We start from the raw sequence: 19,398 nt of genomic DNA, 5'->3' as shown, positions 1-19,398 counted from the left end.
CATAATTTCTCTTCAGTTTCTTCTTTACAGAGAAGTGGGTTTTGCCAATACATCCCCAAAGTCCATGGCACCTGGAGATAAGGACTGAGGCTTCTTCAGCTGTTAAACCAGTGAACACTCAACTCAGCCGTGCTCCCATCTTTTTGTCTTGGTATAATTTTAAATGTAACCCAAATCTTTAGAAAGATTATGAACAAATTGCTTGTCAAGTGGCCCGGTTTTTTAGCAATTAGAAGCTATGCAAATGCAGAAGAAAAAGTCTGCCATAAACACAGCTTCTGCTTCTAAGATTTTCATGTGGATGAAGGATTAATCTCATGGGGGGGGGAAGAAATGTGCTCTTGGACTAAGACCTTGTAAGCCAAGATTCAGCTGGCTGCAGATTTTTATGGTCAAGTTTTAACTGCCTGTAAAGCAGGGTAAAATGGAAGTGCTGACAAAACTTTTAAACTGCAACAGCGGAAATGGCGCCGCAATAATTTATAATCTACAGGCAGCTTGGATTTATTATCACAATGACAAATGCACTGTCATTGTTAATAGGATATTTCCCAGCAAGGACTTCTTGTTATGCAAGCCAGGTTCACTATGTCATGCAGCATGATAGCAATAAAGTCTACAAGAATTTGTAATGAACTTCAATTACTAATAGATTATGGTTAATGGGAAATATGTGCAGTAAAGATATGGGTTTTTATATGCGCCTTCTGGTACTTTACAAGGCAATGATTTATGCTACAATTTATGTTAACATTCTCCAGTACGAAAAAAAGCCTAAATTGGTGGAATGCCACTCCATCCATAACAAATATTTAAGATAATTCTGCACATCATGTAAATGAAGATGTAAAATTAGATATTAATCCATTTCATTTTACCATTTGTATTTTTATTAAAAATGAAGACTTTACCCTACTGTGTAATGACATTAAAAAATCCTATCATGGGCTGCAAGCATGAATTACACTGATGCAGTGTAATGGCGACAGCAACTGAGCTGTAAGTGCATTTGTTCAATTTGCTGTTGTAATTAACAGAGCAGTGAGAGTATTTTTCTACGTATGTTTTAAAGTAACAGCCCTGAAACCGCTCAGGCAGGTATGTCTGATTCACAGGGCGTATACACATGATGACGGGGCTCCTCTGGAGGGAGTCAGCCTTTTCATTCCCCATTTTTGTTCTCCCCCTGCCTTCCCGTATGGCACTGCTCTAACCCATGCCTGATCTGTGGACATTGGGCTATTCCCTTCTCTGCACAGCAAACCTCCCGCAGGAATTACTTTGGGAAATAATCACCTGATGCAGCATCAGAGCCATGAGCTCATGTCCCTTATCAGAGGGACACAGGCCCAGGTGTTTGACTGCTATTTCAAAAGAGAGATGTTGTTGTTCCTCCTCCTCCACTCCCTTCAGCTTTTTTTCTCCCGTAATTGTAATATAATCTGCATATTTCATCCCTGGCAGTGTTCAAGGCCAGGTTGGACAGAGCCTTGGGCAACATGGTCTAGTGTGAGGCATCCCTGCCCATGGCAGTGGGGTTGGAACTTGGTGATCTTAAGGTCGTTTCCAACCCTAACTGTTCTATGGCTCTATATTCCAGATTTATGTAAAAAGGAAGGAAAGAAAAAAGGATGTCCCCAGTTTAAAAACAAACACTGTTCAGAACCATCTCTGATGGTGGAGGGCATGCACTGTTCCCGCCAGTGCCAGGGCACATCAGGGACATCGGTCAGTGGGAGTGGGAAAGAGGCAGCCATGAGGGGTGAGGGGAGATTGTGAGGGGAGAGATCATGAGAGGAGAGCATAGGCAGCCATGAGGGAAGATCATGAGGGGAGAGGTGGGCTGGTTATGAGGGGAAACCATGAGGAGACAGGAGGGGTGGTCATGTGGGGAGAGCAGGGGCTGCCATGAGGGGGAGGGCAGATTGTGAGGGGAGGGCAGGGGCAGCCATGAGGGAAGATCATGAGCGGACAGGAGGGGTGGCCACAAGGGGTGTGGGGAGATCAAGAGGGGAGAGCAGGGGCGGCCATGAGGGAAGATCACGAGGGGAGTGATGGGGCAGTCATGAGGGGAGATTGTGAGGGGACAGGAGGAGTGGTCATGAGGGGTGAGGGGAGGTTGTGAGGTGAGAGCAGGGGCAGCCATGGGCTGTGAGGGGTGGCCACAAGGGGACATCTTGAGGGGAGATGAGGGGTGGCCATGAGGTCTAGGGAGAGCAGCTCTATAGTGTGGGACCACTATGAGGGGGCAGATGAGGGGTGGCTGTGACTGAGATCATGAGGGGCAGTCATGAGGGGAGATCAGTCTGCCCTAAGTAACATGGTTTAATGGTGGGCTTGACAGTCCTGGGGTTAACGGTTGGGCTTGATGATCTTAAAGGTCTTTTCCAACCTAGTTGATTCTGTGATTCTATGATGAACATAGAATATAGATGCAATGTTAAGGATTGCATTTACCCAGAGTCATACTTCTGCAATATTTTTACACTTCGTATCTGAAGCATATATGTAGCTGGAAAAGGGGATCCAAACACGAAGAACTTGCAGGATATTATACCAGAAAACTATTTCTGATATATTTTTAATACAGGTGGCCTGATGCCCAGCTTGTGTCCGTCAGTGTTATTCTGATTTAAGATCATTGCTCTTGGTGAACCTCGGTATAAAGACTATAAATTCACTTGCCGGGGTGCAAGTGAGGAAGATGCATCCTGTTAGCCCACACATCCACCTGCAGGTTTGCAAAGACCAAGGCTTGTTTGGGGATGTGCTTTTGGAAGAAATTGCTGCTGGTTGAGATAAGGCAGACTTTCTAAGAGGAAAACAATTAATTCAATGCAGAAAGCGCATAGGTAAGTTCAAAAGTGTATAAATGCCAATCCATGGACAGGCTGGACTCCCCAAACATGCTCTGGAATAGAAGTATCTCGCTGTAGAATTAAGGGCAATGCTTGCATGAAAATGAAGTTCTTCAGTTGGAAGTTGTGTGAGATATTTACAAAAACTCCTTCAGTATTTATGCTCAAATAAGCATAAAATTGTTCTTCCCCACACTCATTTCCTACTAAATAATACTTGCAGTCCTTACTTCTTGGAAATCTGTGTGTTACAAATTTAATATTAAAAATAATTTATCCCTTAAGGGTGCTCTTCTGATTCAGTTTTTCCCCAGCCCCTTAACAGCAGCAGCTGCATATACAGAATGGAATTTATTGTATCTCTTCCCCCAGATTTTTAATGAAATTCTCCTCAGAAGCAAAACGAGTGGAAGAGGACCACTCTAGCATGTCTGCTTTTAGATACAGAGTTTTTTTCTCCAGCCTGGGGTGAAAGTGCCTTTTCCCCAAGTGAATTCTGCTTTTTAAATAAGATCCCATGCAATGCCATGCACCCAGCAAGTACTCTTTCCTCTCTGGCCTCTCCCTTTCTGATTAAAGAGGGGAAGGAACTCCCATGTGCTTTCATACTGAAACTCAGGGGGTTTGTGTGCTCCAGATCATCTCTGTTGTTTCTTGTCTTTCCTGCTCTTTCTCACATTTTCAGAACAGACATCCCAAAAAACTCTAAAAAGTTTTTTTCTTGTATTTTTTACCTCTGCTAAAGCAGAAAACAGCAGGATCTGCATATGCATCTTGTTACTGAGTTTTGTTGTTGGATTTTGTTGGGGTTCTGTTGGGTTATTTTTGTTCTGGCATTTCTGTGGCTCCCAAATATATGTCATTCCTGACATGACTGATGTGGCAATATTCAGGGATCACCTCCTTCACAAGCACCGTTTAGAAGAGGTCACTGACAGCACAGAAGTGCTACAAAAATAATTGCAACTTTAATTTGTTTCCAATTAGAAATGCATGCAGCAATCTGTCCTAATGAGAGATTTTCTTTCTTTCCTGCTTCAGTATGTCATCATAGCAGCTCACAGATATACTGAGGTCTTCTAATGCAGGAATCTGTACACAGCACTGTGTTAAAGTGGTAATAGATTTTCTTCTGTTTAACAGCTAAGGAATATAACGGAAACATTCTAAAGTACACTGGAATTAATATTTGATCACTAGGAGAAGTGCGTGTTTTGAATAATTCACCCTAAACCAGCTATTAATGCACAATATAGTCTCTTGAAAATCACTTCAAATCATTAATAATCTATATTGTATCAGAAATGTACATGCAGAAATAAAACATAATTTCTTGCAGCTAAAACATTACCTAAAGTAAACCATTTCAACATTGAATCAAATTATTTCAGTGGCAGAAATCACACCTGTCTCACGGGATAAATTGAGTATTCAGACTATTGAATTCATTCAAGCAACTATATTGTATCCCACTATGCATTGTGCCTTGTAGAGAGCATAACACTTCTTAAAACCATAAAATCATTCAGCAAAACACATGCATCGACTACCAGAGTAGAGACAGCCCCACATGGAGAAGGGACTGAGGAAGCACCTTCTTGCTGAACATCCTATACAATATACTAAACAGATTTAGCTGGCACAACTCCACTGAAAATGAAACAAATCCCACTGAAACCTGTGAGTTTGGCATCAGCGTTTATTTTTACATCTTCATTGTTACAAAGCTCACAAAGCACAAATGGCCCTTGCTTCCAGGCTAGAGAAAGGTTCGTGTGGTAAACTAAAAGTATCAAAAAGCCCTATGTGACAATAGTAGCTGATTCCTAACAAAGGCTTTGCGTCAGGGCTCACTAGTGAAAATGACCTCTCAAGGGCAGTTGTTACCACTGCTGTGCCTTAACCATCTTCAATCGCATCCCTCTTGCAGTGCCAGAAGGAGCTGGTACACAAATCACTCTGCAGATGCAACATCATGAAAATAAAGTAAAAATGTAGGAAAAGGGAAGGGAAGCAGTGCCATTAAATGGAGTTGGCTGCAGAGGCAGGAGCAGGCAACCACTGCAAATGCAGAAGGCATGAGGCCACTTTCACAATAACTGGAGGCATGAGATGTTCAAGTCACAAGCTCAAGAAATCCCACTTAGCAGCCATGCACATGGTTGGTCATTCTGAGCCTCCACTCTTGCCAGCTGCACTGAGAAGTCGTAATTTGCTTATCTGGTTTGTAGAGAGTTTTTAAATGACGATGATGAAAAGGTTATAGATCTTGATTATTTCTCAGGAAATAGACAGGTTTCTCCGGTGCCTGAGTGGATGGTATGAGTTACATCCGATTATACACTGTCTACCCGATAAAGCACAATTAACTGCTTAGTGAGTTACACATTCATAGATTGGTACAAAATTAATCAGGTATTAAAGCTCACTCATAACAACAGAAATTAATACTGATTTCTTAACAGGCTCAAAAAGTAATGTATCAATACTGAAGTAAACTAAGCCATTTCTAAAGTATGAAAAATGTATTTCAGCTGTTAACAGTTTGTATTTGACTATTTGCTTTAGATCAGGAAGCAAGAAGAGGTTAACTCACGGCTCAATCACTATTACACTCAGGTTGTTATTAAAAAGTACTTTCCCATCTCTTTCTTGACTGCATTCAGGCTTTCTTAACTCTTCCATTACCTGACGCTTTAGTTCAGGAGGAGCAGTTTTAGAAAACTCACAAGTTTCTGTCAGGAAGTCCAGCAACATCTCCCCATCCTTGTTCGCTTCAATAAAGCAGCTTGTTATGTCCACGTGGGATGGGAGCTCATGAAGCTGGCACTTCAGCCCAGCTGAATCAAGTATCCTTTTTATGTCAGCAGAGGAAACGTAACAGCAGAGATCATCTAAAGGGAAGGAAGATCCGTACTTCTTCCATAGCGTTTCCCAGCCACTGGTTCCTGAGATAAACCACCAGAAAAATGCTCAAGCAAAACCGTAAGATTTTTATCACCGATTTTTTTTAGCAGTTGTCCTCATTGTGAGCAGGATCTTTTCAGAATTGGAACATATGTCCTGAGACATGGTGGAGATGGTTGCCTCCCTGCTTCCGGCTGCCTTGGGATTGGGGGTTGCAGAAGGGGATGGGCACGTTACTTAGACTGGAGCTTCAGCACCCCTCACCAAGCCCCCAGAGACAAGAACACCTCAGTGCACTTAATCATCCTCCCTTCCACTCTCAACACACTGCACCTCTCTGCTTCATACACATAGGCAGTACCTTGCAGTGACATCCTTTTACAGTCAACATGCTGAACACCAGCTACTCAGTTCCATCTCCATGATTTAAACTATTCCCTAGGTTTCTGCTGCGGTTTGGAAGACCAAATCCTCTCCTATCCCTTCACCTAATTACGTGGTGGCTGAGCTACATTTGAGCTTCATTGAAACACTTATTACCAGTAAACTATCTGCTATGTGAACTACATGGGGTACAAAATCCTGATCACATTGTCCATGCAGCTGGATGTATGGTGGAGAAAAGGGTGGGATGGACAGAGCCCAGAGTGAAACTGCACCATCCTCCCAGCCTTCAGCCTTCTCTCCCACCATGCTCACATGCTGTCAGGCATGGGCAATGAGAAGGTTGCCCCTCACCTCAAGACCTCCACAGTGCTGGCAGAAGGATGTTTTGGTTGGGTACTATTCGTGTGTGCAACAATGAAGAGTGAGGAAGGAAAAGGCCTCTGTGGCACTGCAGTCACCTAGAGAACCGAGCCCAAGCCAAGCCCATGTTTTCGCATGCACCTCTTCTCTTCTCAAGGGACATTTTACAAAGAAAACAAGCTGGGTGAGCTGAAAACTCCCCAGATATGCTGTCACATCTTTATTTTCCCTCAGCCTGGATTTCTGATTCAGCATTTCTTCTATAAATCATTTATAAAAGGATCACCCAGAATGGCTGGACCGGATGAAAATAACTTTGAGCCTAATGAGCAGCTCTTGAGAGTTATGACAATAAATCTCCATAACTACTAAACCCAGTTGCTCGGCAGTTTTGCAAATGCTTTATCTGCAAACAGTTATTTATAGCCAAATAAACAGTTTGGTGTTTAGAAGAGGGGCTACAATATTTTCTTTCACCTGGTGGAAATTGAATGCAGATTACTAATTGCAGAAAATTTGCTGGTGTCAGTGTTGTGTGACTCGGTGCCATCTCTGAGCTGAGCAATTATACACTACCTGAACGCAGCATTATTATAATAGCTCTCAATAGGCTCAGCATATGGCACTACTTTTGTTTTCAAGGCAATGTAAACAGATTTTTTAAATATGTTAAAAATAACACCACATAGCTCTTGCAACTCACCTGCTCTCCCGGCAGGGACAGAGCAGGAGGTACTGCAGCCTTCATCAACAGACCAAGCCCTCTCCTATCAATCCTATTCCCTGTTTTTTAATTAACACATCCTAATGTGTTTGTGTTGGAGATGATGTTACCTTCATTTTTTGAAATGAGCTTTGTTCTGCTTATCTTTCAGTACCTCTTTTTGCTTCAGTGCTCATTTTGGTAGCACTTCCTCCTTCCCCTCTCTACTCCTCTTTTCCCCAAGGTTTTCCCCTTCCTTTCCCCTCTGCTATTCTGAGCCCTACTCGTGTCTCTCACTTTCTTGCTGGGCCCAGAAATTTATGCTCCATTCCGCTTCACTAGAAAACACAGAATTGTCTGGTCCAGAGAGGACTTCAAGAACTTTTCATTTTCAATGTGATTTCATAATGTGATTTTTAATCACATTAATTTTGAATACACATGTTCCTCCCTGTGTTCACATTTCATGAATATCCAAAGGGACAGGTTAAGCAACTGGAAAAGAGTTTCAATTAACTATACACAGGTAATCAGCAATATTACGATCTACTCCACTTCAGCCAAAGAATGAGAACAGTTCTTTCAAATAATTTAAAATCAGATAATTTAAAATAGGAACTTCTTGTACTGAGATGCTTTAAAACACTTTAAACTAAGAATAGCTTGGAGACAAATAGTTTGAATAAATTCAGGTCAGAGATGTGCCACTTCATTGCAGATACTTCATGAACACAAAAAAGGAACTTCATTAAACACATTGCAGTTTGCAGACATGGCCAAATTCAATGAGCTTAAACCTCTGAACAAATAATATACCTGACAAAATTATCAGATGTGACTGTTTACACAACTGAAATTTCTATAGCTTGTGAAGCAAACTAAAGGCTTTCTAGAGTCACATTAGACCCCACCATTGCAGCATCTCTAGCATACTTTGCCCACAATAATAAAAGGTCATAGTTTACTCTGCTCCCACATTTTCCTGCTGGATTGACCACAGAACATCTCTTTTGAGACCTGAAACAGTCTAAGAATGCTATTTTCTACCCAAAATGATGAAATTAAGGAAATGGGCAGTTTGAGAAGAAAATGAACCATATGTGCTCTAACACCTGCTGTATGGCACAGCTGAGCCCTGTCGTAGCTGTTTGCTTAATGCCGCAAGCCTCCAGGAGTGAGATAATGTGATACCCGGCCTGAAAAGCCTTTTACAGAAAATAGCTGATGCTGAAGGAGTTCTTGTGAGTGAGAACCGCTGGATGGAGCCTCTCGCCTGCTGTGGGGCTCTCTGCAGCGTCCTTCACTGGCCAGGCTGTAGGATGGGGAAGGGTAGAGGGTGAGAGAAAGATGTTTTGTGTCCTTGGCATGAGTTTTCTGGCTTACAAAGCCTTCTGCTTTACAACCTGCAGCATGGAGCTGTGCAGGTATATATAGTGTGCAGATTTCAATCGATGTAGATGAGTGGACACCATTTCTTACTCAGTGAGTTCACCTCTATTGGTGAAAAAATGTTATAAATGAAAGAAAAAAGATGTTATAAATAAAAATGTGCACTGATTTCTAGATGGCCTGTGTTGAACTTGCAGGAACCACAAAGCTCCACATGGTTCTTGCCCAATTGAGCAGCACTGGTGGAGCAGCTCTTACCTGACACCAGGATAATTAGGAGCTTCGCCTGCTCTTCCAGGAGGCTGTGGAAATACCGGATAGTTTCTGAGACATCTTTCACATAATACAGCATCTGGAAAGAGCAGAGATACTTGCAGATACGGTGAGGTCCTGGTGAATATTGTAAGTGGCACCACTAGGTAAAAGAAATCAAATGGGGGAAATCTTGACAGAATTGCAGCAGGACAATAGGACACGTTAGCACAACATTGGGCAACGGACTCATACTGCAAGCTCGTGGCTGTTGATGCCGTGCCTGCTCTCTGGCTCTCCCAGGACTAAGTTTATGGTCATTTGTTAACCTGAGATAAATAGATTTTCCTTTCTTAGCATCGAAGATGACTTGTAATGGCTTCAGTAAACTTGGAAATACAAAGGCAATTTCAGGGAGAGGACACCCACCACTTGGTTATCTGGACTACTGTGCCCAAAGCTGCTTTGCTGTAACTCATCTTTCATTTTTGCAGTTCACTTATGCTTAAGTGCTTTAAATTACAGGGAAATAAACTCACTTTTCTTCCCCTTAGAGTGGATAACGAGGTCATATACTTCATGCATACTTTTAACCGTCAAATCTTTGGCAACATTTATTTTGCAGAGATTTTTACCTGGATCATGTGAATGAAGTCCCATTTTTTGGACTTCTTTTCTGCACTCATTCGACTTTCATATTCATAAGCTGTCTCCTCATGCCAGATAAACTTTACGTTCTCAAGGTTTGATGTTGCAGCCACATGCTCTGAAATATGGGAGAAGGCAGGACAGAGTCATCTCAATTGCAAATACAAGACTGATTTCCATTTAGAGCTTTTATACATCCAAAAGTCATATTTAGGTAGAAAGATCTTGTATCAATTTAACCCAGCAGTGGAACATTTAAAATCTTGAGAACATATGTGAGAAGGGGGCTGTAAAGCTCTTTGTAGGATGAAATCTGAAGAGGGTCTGATGTTTTTCCCTTTGCACCCTCAGCTGGGCTCATCCAGTCTTTACCTGATAAAAAAAAACCCAACCCAACCCAAACCAAACCTAACCAAACCAAAACCCAAACAACTCTTCCCCATGACTGAATTTCAAGATGTGGGCTGGGATAAACAGTTATGAGTCCATGAGCAGCACATTCCATGCTGAATGGGGGAAGAGTTGATGGCCTCTTCACTTAGGTGCCACACAAGCCACACATGGCTGAGCAGAAGCCAGGCCATGGCAAAGGGTTTTCCAGAGACTGAACAAACGAGGGTGGATCAAAGGGGGGTTAATTTTGGAGAGAAGCACAATTAAAAGCTCAAGAAGGGCAGAGAAAGTAACTGGCTCACTCTGGGAATGTGCCATGGGGATGGTGGGACAGGGAAGAAGCTTTGCTCCGTGAGCAAGGAACCATCACTTGACATTTGTCTTCTGCTGCATCCAAATAATTTTTCAAAAGCCCACAGTTTCAGCCAACTGCTTCAGGTAAAAGGCATAATAGCATTTTAAAGCAATGAGAAGTATAAAGAGTGACACATGGCATGTTTTCATACCTTGATACAATGCATATCCAGCACCAGAGGAAAGCAGAAAGCTGGAGAAGGAGTAAGTTATGCCAAGGCCCTGGCTCACTGCATTTCTTTGCTTTTTGTGGTAGTAAAACTGAGAGATAATTTCAGAATCTAGAGGATGCCAGAATATTAATGTCCATCTGCTGGCATATGGAGCTCATCTCACTGCACTCCTGCCTGGAGCTCAGGATTGCTCCAGGACAAAGCTACCGCTGATGTGATTCCTGTGCTTCACTGGAGTTAACATAAATTTAAAACTCAAATGGCCCAAAGGCAGACTGAGCCTTAGCTACAGAATACATGTTCAAAACAACATGATTTGCTAAGACCAGGGCCTTTACACCACTAAGCACAATGTTTCTCCTTTAGGGCTCTGATTAGGACATATCCCTGTTGGATATATGAGAAATGGTCTATCGGTCCTCATCTCCTCTCTTTTATGGCAGAAAATGGGCCACCCCTTTCGATGCTGCTACTATTACTCTGTTTGCTTCCATGTATCAGTCACCAGCTCTGGCACTTGCAGTTCAGATTTAATTTGCTGTTTTAAACTCAGGCTTCATTCAGCAGCAGTTCATATCACCATCACAAATAATCTGGTGCAATCTGGTTCAATTCAATTTCTAGAAAGTCTGCAAGGAGGTGTTAGAAAAGCTGAATCAATTGCCAGGGTGGGCTTTTAAAGTCAAAACTTCAGGAAGGGCAATCTCATTTTGATTATGGGAAGTTTCTGCCCAAAGATTCATCTGAAGCTAAAATGTATCACCCTAACCATTTTGAAAGTTTTTCCTTAATTTTATTAAATTAATTTTAATTTAATGCCCTTGCTGGGTGCCATCAAAACTTTAGTGCCTGCAGTTGTGCCATACCATGCAGGCAATGTCAATGCATCTCAGTTGTGGGGCCACCAGCACTCCAACTGCAGTCACCAAGGGGCTTCACCTGGACATGGACTGGGAATGAAGGAATACCACAGCCTGGCCATGAGGCTTTGAGGAGAGCCTCCATTCTACAGTGCAGCCTAAGAGAAACCTCAATTTGTAATCACTGCACGTCCCAGTATGACATTTCTCCTGTGAGCTTGGCTTCTCCTTCCCAAGGTGAAAGTATCTGTTTAGGCAGAAAACATAACTACTGATCCTCAAAGGTGCAGATAATGCTTCCAATTCTCTCTGGAAGAAATTAGGGCTCAGAAACCTAATTAATGATACCTACTAGGGACATGATTAATTACCAAACATGAAAGTTTGAAGAAAGAAATTTAGATTAATATTTCATTTCTAGTTTAACATAAAACTTAAAATAAGGACAACATCTTGTATTTTCCTTAACTTTCTTCTGGAAAGAAACTCACTGAAGTAGGATAGGACTGCCAGTTAATCAGTGGTAGGCCCACTAAGAAGATTCAGCACAAATCCAGTCTCACATAGCCTGTGGTGCATGGCCCAGACAGGACAGAAATGTTATGTGCAAGTGCTCAAACTGTCTTTTAAACTGAGTAGATGATCTGTTGCCCATCCTTCACCATCTCAGCCTGGAGCAATGTAAAAGCTCCTGAGATTTTGCACAAGCCATCATTTCAAGGATCAGGTCCATGTAATACAGAGACAGATGTAAAAAAATGTATTTCCTGGAAGCCTTTGGTGCTTCTGGTGACTGGGAACTCCCTCACTGAGGGGAGAAAGGGATTGTTACAAGTTTTGTTATTTCTCCTTCAACTTCCACAAGTTGCTTCATACTGAGAACGCTTCATTTTTAAGGACTTAAGCAAGAGTAAGTGTTGGAGATTTATGGCGTGGTTTTATAATCTGTTATTTACTACGGTTTGGAGCATTTCCAACAGCTCGGACTGCTGATGAGTTTCATTCTTTTCAGCCACATTCATTCAGCAGCTGTTTTCTGGCAAGGTGTGCTCTGCTCAGGGCTGTTTACAGCCTGTACCCCATAGGTGGTGTCACCTCCATAAAAGACCACAATTACCTGGTAAGTTAAAGCCTGGTAGGTGTTAATCCAGTGATACTCAAACTCTGAATTGATATTTAATGCTCACTTTGTAGGGCAATTTGACCAAAGCACCCCGCTAACATTTAATTCTCCTTAGAAAACTCCTGTCTTTCCTTCACGAATGTCGCTCAGGCCTTGGGACTGGTGGAAGGAAACAAGCTCTAAGCCACTAAGCACACAGCAAAAGTCTTTCCTATCCCTCTTGCTTTCCTTTCAATGTTTTCTAATTCAAAGGATGCCAAGTGATTTAGTGCAACACTGTGAGGTTTAGCTAACTGTTATTTGTAAGCAATTTTTAAGAGATATGAGAATTACCATGAGACATGAGAATTTTCCCTTTGATGCTGAGGAGGGATCCTGATTCAGTGCAAGTTGAAGGAGAAACACTTTCTGAAATGTGCAGAATTTACTCTATTCCCGTACAATCACCCATCAGTTCCCACCTAGTTTAGCTTTTTAAGTTTGTCTAGCCCAAGCATTACCATGCAGAGTTCTTCCCAGTGTGAGAAATTAAGATTTTAATGAGAGCCTGAACATTGTTGAAAAGCAATGATGGCAAAAAAGCATAAAATAGGGACTTTTTTTTTACTTCTAAGAGTCAATTCTGACAAAGTATCTGAATGCAGGGTTATTTTAATGCATTTAGCATACTTACTTAAAATTTCATTTATTTAATGTAAAAATACCTTTGTACTTGAAGATTTGGTCAGCACTTGGTTCTATCACATGGTTGTTGATGGTGATCCCTGGGTATCTGGCTTGTACTTTTGAGAGTATCAGCAGGTCAATCTCACCTAGGGAAGCAAGCAACATGAAGTACCAGATGAAAGCAAAGCTCAGGCAACTGCTATCTCCACCATGATCACATCCCCAGTTTTGAAGACTGATGCCTGCCATTCACGTACAGAAAATGTACCACACAGGTACATGTAACTGCTCTGCATTCTCACCAGATTGCCACTGAAGGTTTAGCTCTAGGATTTGAGAAAAATTTCAGTATCAGTCCCAAATATCTCTATTCCTCATCTCTGACTGCCACCATCAGTGCCAAGGGAAAACCAGACACATTCATGTACATGGCTTGACCTCCTATTTTCTGGACATGGCCTAACTTCCTAACTTCCCTGGGCAGATCCTAAATGGCTTTGATGGTACCAGTTCTGACAGTCCCAAATCACCAGCAAACCTGGCAGGATTTCTTAAGAGTCAGCATGAGAATTTTTAGCCAAGTGCCTCACGGGTTACCAAGTCATGTGGGTGAGGGAGCAGAGAATATGTGTTTACACTGGAATCAGAGCCAACATTCATGTCTGTCTTTACTGTACTATGACTTTTTCTATAAGTATGTGCACATACCATCTGTGTTTATCTAACCCTGTTTGCAGAATATCCCAGAGCTGACTACTTTTTTTAGTGAGGAATAGTTCTCTCTGGACACTGTTCACACCAGCTGCAATTATTTTACTGATAGAAGTACCAATAGATCCAACATTTCAAAATTTAAAATGAGCTGCCATTGCTCTTGATCACCCCTCCCCATCCACAATATAGGAAGCAGAAAAAATAACAGAAGAATAAATTAAGGTAGAAAGAGTGAAACAGAGGGTAGCTGTGGTGAATAACAGATCCAGAGGCTGTGTTACAGACAAATACTAAGCTTTGTCCTGAAATATTTACTTGTGCTTGCACACAAGTCCATTTCATAAAATTCTCTGCAAATGAACTAAATTATGTACTGATCACCCAGCAAACCCTGATGGCCAGACAGGCCCTTACTGAGGGAGGGCCCCCACTGTATTTGCACAGCCTGTACCCATCTTCATGATTTTCAGTGCTCCTGGGCTCCTGCCACTTCAGCATTAGCTACATTATACAGAAGATTTGAGGTACAAAAAGAAAATATCCTGGATTAAATAGTCATAATGTGTTCGTCAGAGCTCAATCCAGCATACCGGCTCTTTCCCCGGGAGGGTCCTTCTCACTATGAAGAACTCCCTGCCTATTTCTGACCCCACCACACATCATCACAGATCAAAATCCAGCACCCCATCTGCTCATTAATGCCCTGAGAATTTAACATAAAAAGTGAAGAAGAGTTCCAATTTTTCAAACTTACATGTCTTTCTTACAGCAACTAACAACACTAAAATTTATGTGGCATCTGATTCTTTGAGGGAGAGAAATTGAATTTCTGAAGCAGCAGAAATAGCTGCAGCTTTGCAACCACTGCAAACCCTGTATTCTGTTGAAAAATCGGAGCAAAGCCAGTCATCTGCTCACTGCCGTTGTAGAATTTGAGAACCGAGAACTTGCAATGAACTACTAGAATATTTTGATTTTTGGTTCCTTTACCAACTTTCTGTAAAAGGGATTAGCCCTTTGAAAAGACTTTGCAGGTCCTGATAGAAAAAAACTGAATTTTGAATTTACACATGTGGTTAACATATTCTTCTGTTGCCAAACCACCCTTGTATTGTTTTTAAACAAATCCTCCCCCCCCTTGATTCATAATTTAATCCACAGCCTTAATTGACTTCGGTTAGCCCTTTTATATGCAAACAAGTGTCCTGAGGCATTTTACAGTCCAATCTGTGGCAGCTTGCATTATCAACCATTTGGCAATTAGGCTATCCAAATTATTTAAACTCTCCAACACAATTACCTTTTCAAGGCTACTACTATGTTCACCATTAAGCTTCTAATTAAACATTTTACGTAACGGAATAGTTTATAGCACAGTTGCTACTTTATAGCAGCACTGATGACTTTTATGGTTTTTAAAGGTACAGAGTGCTGTGTGCTGGAGTGTGAACTTAATAAGGCAGAAGCTGCAGGCAAAGGCAGGTGCTGCACATGGGCTGGTGTAATGGGATATGATGCTACATTAAATGGTGTGCTTGTCTCTAGAGGTGGGTTAAGTGGAAAGGAAATTTTCCTTCCATGCTCCCTCCCTGCAAATCACAGGGGCAGATGAGGCCAAGGCAGCAGCTCCATCACTGCCCTTCAACACCATCCAGGATTAGCTGGGGAGGGGTTGGGAATTTGCTTCCCTTACCTCCCAAGATTCGGGGATGAGAACAAGCCAGCAAACAGCAGGGGGTTTGGTGGTTTGGGGATTTTTGCATCACAAAATGAGTTTTGCCTGCATATTATCGCTTGAATGTCCACTTAGCTGGAATGTCCCTGGTTATGGAGTTGAGTATCTCACAATGTGTTCCTGTTAAAAACAACACTTTTTTTTTTGGCAGAAGAATAGTTTTCTTTGTGTGGAGAGCAATATTGCTACTCTGTCACATTGTCTATTTTATAACTAATGCCCACCATTTGCATACAATTATTTTTACTTATTAGGAGAGATTGACAAAGCTGAGATCAGTCTTTGGAGATGGTATGACTAAAGCATTTAAACTAAATTAACTGTTAATATAAAATTTAAGTTTGATGACTTAATGGGCAGAGCAGAATTAGAAAACAGAGGCTTTAATTATGGGGAACTTAAGCAAGAATTTAATGAGAGAAAGTCACTTGATGTTCTTCATATTGTTTTTCCACCCAGTGAACTCCAGATAAGAAATTTATTTCTTCCACTTTCTTTTGGATTTATTCTGGAGCTTATGTTCAGCTCCAGTGTTTTGGAGAACAGTAGCTCCAAGAGGGCCTCGTGCATTGACTGTGGTCAGCAAGTACATGCAGGCAAAACAGCGCTCAGCCTAGGCTATCAAGTATCAGGGCAGGAGGCAGCAGTGATGGGGAGTTACCGTCTCGGTAAGTAGGTACAGGGGAGAGTAACTGTAATAAAATTGAAAAAAAAATGAATTTTTTTTTGCCAATAAAAATTTAATATTCTGAGGAATCTAAGACATCCGGGGGTGGGGGTGTTGCACAGAAGTACTACGGGGCAGTCAAGCCTCTCTCTGCCCTCGAGAAGCGATGGTGTAGAAGGAGGCCTCTCACAGGGAGAGGGCGGGGAGGCACAAGCTGTTCCCAGATGATATGGCCACACACCAGCTAGCATCACCTGTTCCCCGGAGCTGACTTTTCAAGAAAAAACTTATTTCCTGCTCTGCTCCTTTCTTCAATTTTTAATCCTCTATTCTCTGGGAAAAAAAAAAAAAAAAAATGCATATAGATATTGAAGTCCATAGTGTACCTGCTCCACCACCAACACTTAGAATATTGATTGCAGACTTCCCGTTTCCAATACTGAAAAACATTATTTATACATTTTAGGAGAGCTATCCAGTACTGGAGAGTGTAACATGTTTAAAATCCCTTAGTAAGGCTTTGGCAGAGCCATCAAATCCTGAGCCCAGAGAAGGACCTCCTCAGGGACAGGGTTTAACATTGGCTGCCTGATGCCCAAGCCAGCCCACAAAGCAAGGGGTCCAGCGAAAAACACACACTGGAGCAGGACTGTTATTCAGACACGTGAAAGAGAGACTAAATATTACCTAAAAAGATTACTTTTAAAAGGATGCTCACAATCAAACTTAATATTAGAACATAATATATATAATATTATAGTTGATTCAAGGCAAGCTGTATTTGCATGCAATGAAACAATTCAGCCTCATCTCCTTCCTGCTAAGCAGGACCTGTCCTGAAGGACAGCCATTCAGCGATGTGTGCACGTGAAATCTCCAGCCAAGCCCTAACAGAGACCCACAGACACCAACAGGATGGCCAGTGGGGACCAGCAATCTGTCTTTTGCACAGAGCCCCTTGAGGTCAGCCAAGCCTGTCAGTGCCATTCAGCTCGATGTGACCACCTCCATGTTACCTCCCTATCACAGCTGGCAACTGTCTCTCCATGAACTCCTGCATGCACTGGTGCTCAGTCGAATTCTCCAGGAAGAGGCGGAAAGACTGGAGGTATCTGTCAGGGTCAGTAAACAAGCTCCTCATTGGCGATGCCATGTTGGTGGCTGGAAGGGTGCAGGATGGGTCAGGTTGCTCCTTGCAGCTCTTCTTGCAGATCTAGGGAAGGAATAACAAATGCTAGAGAGGTAAAAACCATGCCTGGACTTTGCTCTGCATTCTCAGCTCTGCTGCTGCACTTTAGAGCACTTAAAAAAGTATTATGCAATTTTGAAATAAAAGCTGTAAAGCAGGTTTGAGCAGCAAAGGTAATATATCATCTTTAATCTGCACAGAGGAAATGCCAACATTTTTTAACTGTGCTGACACAGGACTCTGTTAAAACCCAGTAAAAAGGCCTTTAGATGGTTCTTAAACATAAGAAAAAGTCCCCTATTTCTTGAAGGCATGGAGAGGCTCCAAAGACTTGGTCTGGATTAGAAGAAAGTGCAACACACATCTCCATAGATGCTGGCAGATGTCTCTATCTGATTTTTTAATCTTTAGATGTTCTTAAAGGGAATGTTGATGGTGGGGTAAGAACAATAAAAACCTTATAAATGCACTCTTTATTTTTCTAGTTCCTCTGAAGATAATGGTACGATTCCCACAGGCTAAGTAGTTACTTCATGAAAGCCACGTGAGTTACTGGAATGGATGTTAAGCTAAACCCAGTTTTACAAGTTGGGAGAGAGAGAGGCAGAGCATACTACTGGGAGACATTCACCTGTACTGTGAAAGCTCCACAGAGACGTGTTCATCCTCTCTCAAACCGCAGTTTAAGTCTGTCATGTCTTGTACTAAATGGCAAGGAGAAAGAGGAACCCTCTTCCTTCTGAAGGTCCCACGCTTAATGATCGCAGCGCATGTCCCCAGTGTCTCCTACAGTCTCCTCTGGCCTTCCTGCAGTAGTTACATCCCAGCCACCTCTTGATATTTTTATTGCTCCCTTTGGACTGTCTCCAGCCAAACCCTGTTGCTGTAGAAATGCATCAGCCAAGGGTGAAAGCTTCCCACCTGCTGACACCCCCTGGCTCCCAGCACAGCTGGGATGGCTTCCCTCATCCCACCGAGACCCCACACCCCTTGCCTTTGCTCACCAGCATGATCACTGAAGTACAAAGCATGGGCTTTTTCCAGACTACTTCTCTTGTTCATTTGAATTATAATTCTGTCCTCTGTTGTGCTCAATTATCTCCCAGCAACAGTCCTGTCCCTCCTCCCAATCATAAAGAGGAACACAAAGAGTAGTGGGCTCGGGTTCCTACTCATCATTACCTCCGTTTCTGGCAGTGAACTGCTGATAAATTTTCTGACTAACTGTGCAACCAGTTTTCCACCCACCCAATAGCTGTCTCATCAACGCTATGTCTTCCTCGCTTGCTTGTGAGAATATCATACCAGATGGTGCCAACCCTAAAGCCTCCGTCTAGGAATGCCTCCTTCTCCCCTGTACACCAAGACAATTACACCACCGCAGAAAGATGGGCACAATTTCTGACATCTCCACATTTCCTGGCAATCATCTCTTTCTGGTGCTCACTCTTTCCCGAAGAACGATTTCTTCTAGGGACAGCTGTCATGCTGAGCAGCTCCACCCCAGCTCCTCCTCCCTTTTCAATGATAACATAAGATGCTTGGCTTTGCCCACTTTCTTTTGCTGCTCATAGAATCACAGAATAGTTTGGGTTGGAAAGGACCTTAAGATCATCTAGTTCCAACACGTTCCATTAGACTATGTTGCCCAAGGCTCTGTCTAACTTGGCCTTGAACACTGCCAGGGATGGAACATTCACTTCTTCTTTGGGCAACCTGTTCCAGTGCCTCACCACCCTCACAGTAAAGAACTTTTTTCTTATATCTAACCTGAACTTCCCCTGTTTAAGTTTTAAGCCGTTATCACTTTTCCTATAGTTCCTGATGAAGAGTTTCTGTCCAGCATCCTTATAGTTATAGGCCCCCTTCGGATATTGGAAGCCTGCTATGAGATGTCCACAAAGCCTTCTCTTCTCCAAGCTGATCAGCCTCAACTGTCTTCATATGGCAGGTGCTCCAGCCCCCTTTTCATCTTTGTGGCCTCCTTTGGACTTGCTCCAACTGTTCCATGTCCTTTTTA

The 19,398-nt window shown here is 42.4% G+C and overlaps 1 protein-coding gene across 1 annotated transcript; it reads right to left on the bottom strand.

Annotated features, from left to right (window-relative positions):
- Nucleotides 1-5,450: 5,450 nt before the first annotated feature.
- On the bottom strand, nt 5,451-17,342 carry LOC308222633 (histamine N-methyltransferase-like; the record flags this gene model as incomplete). The annotated part of the gene is made up of 6 exons (XM_080620904.1): nt 5,451-5,806; nt 8,863-8,956; nt 9,492-9,622; nt 13,112-13,219; nt 16,576-16,628; nt 17,206-17,342. 6 exons carry the CDS (start codon nt 17,340-17,342, stop codon nt 5,451-5,453), a joined length of 879 nt encoding a protein of 292 aa, XP_080477030.1.
- Between the last annotated feature and the right edge of the window lie 2,056 nt (nt 17,343-19,398).

This window comes from Psittacula echo, assembly GCF_963264785.1.
Source record: "Psittacula echo genome assembly, chromosome: 6".
In the NCBI taxonomy this organism is placed as follows: Eukaryota; Metazoa; Chordata; class Aves; order Psittaciformes; family Psittacidae; genus Psittacula; species Psittacula echo.
This window is presented reverse-complemented; position numbering and strand designations above follow the sequence as displayed.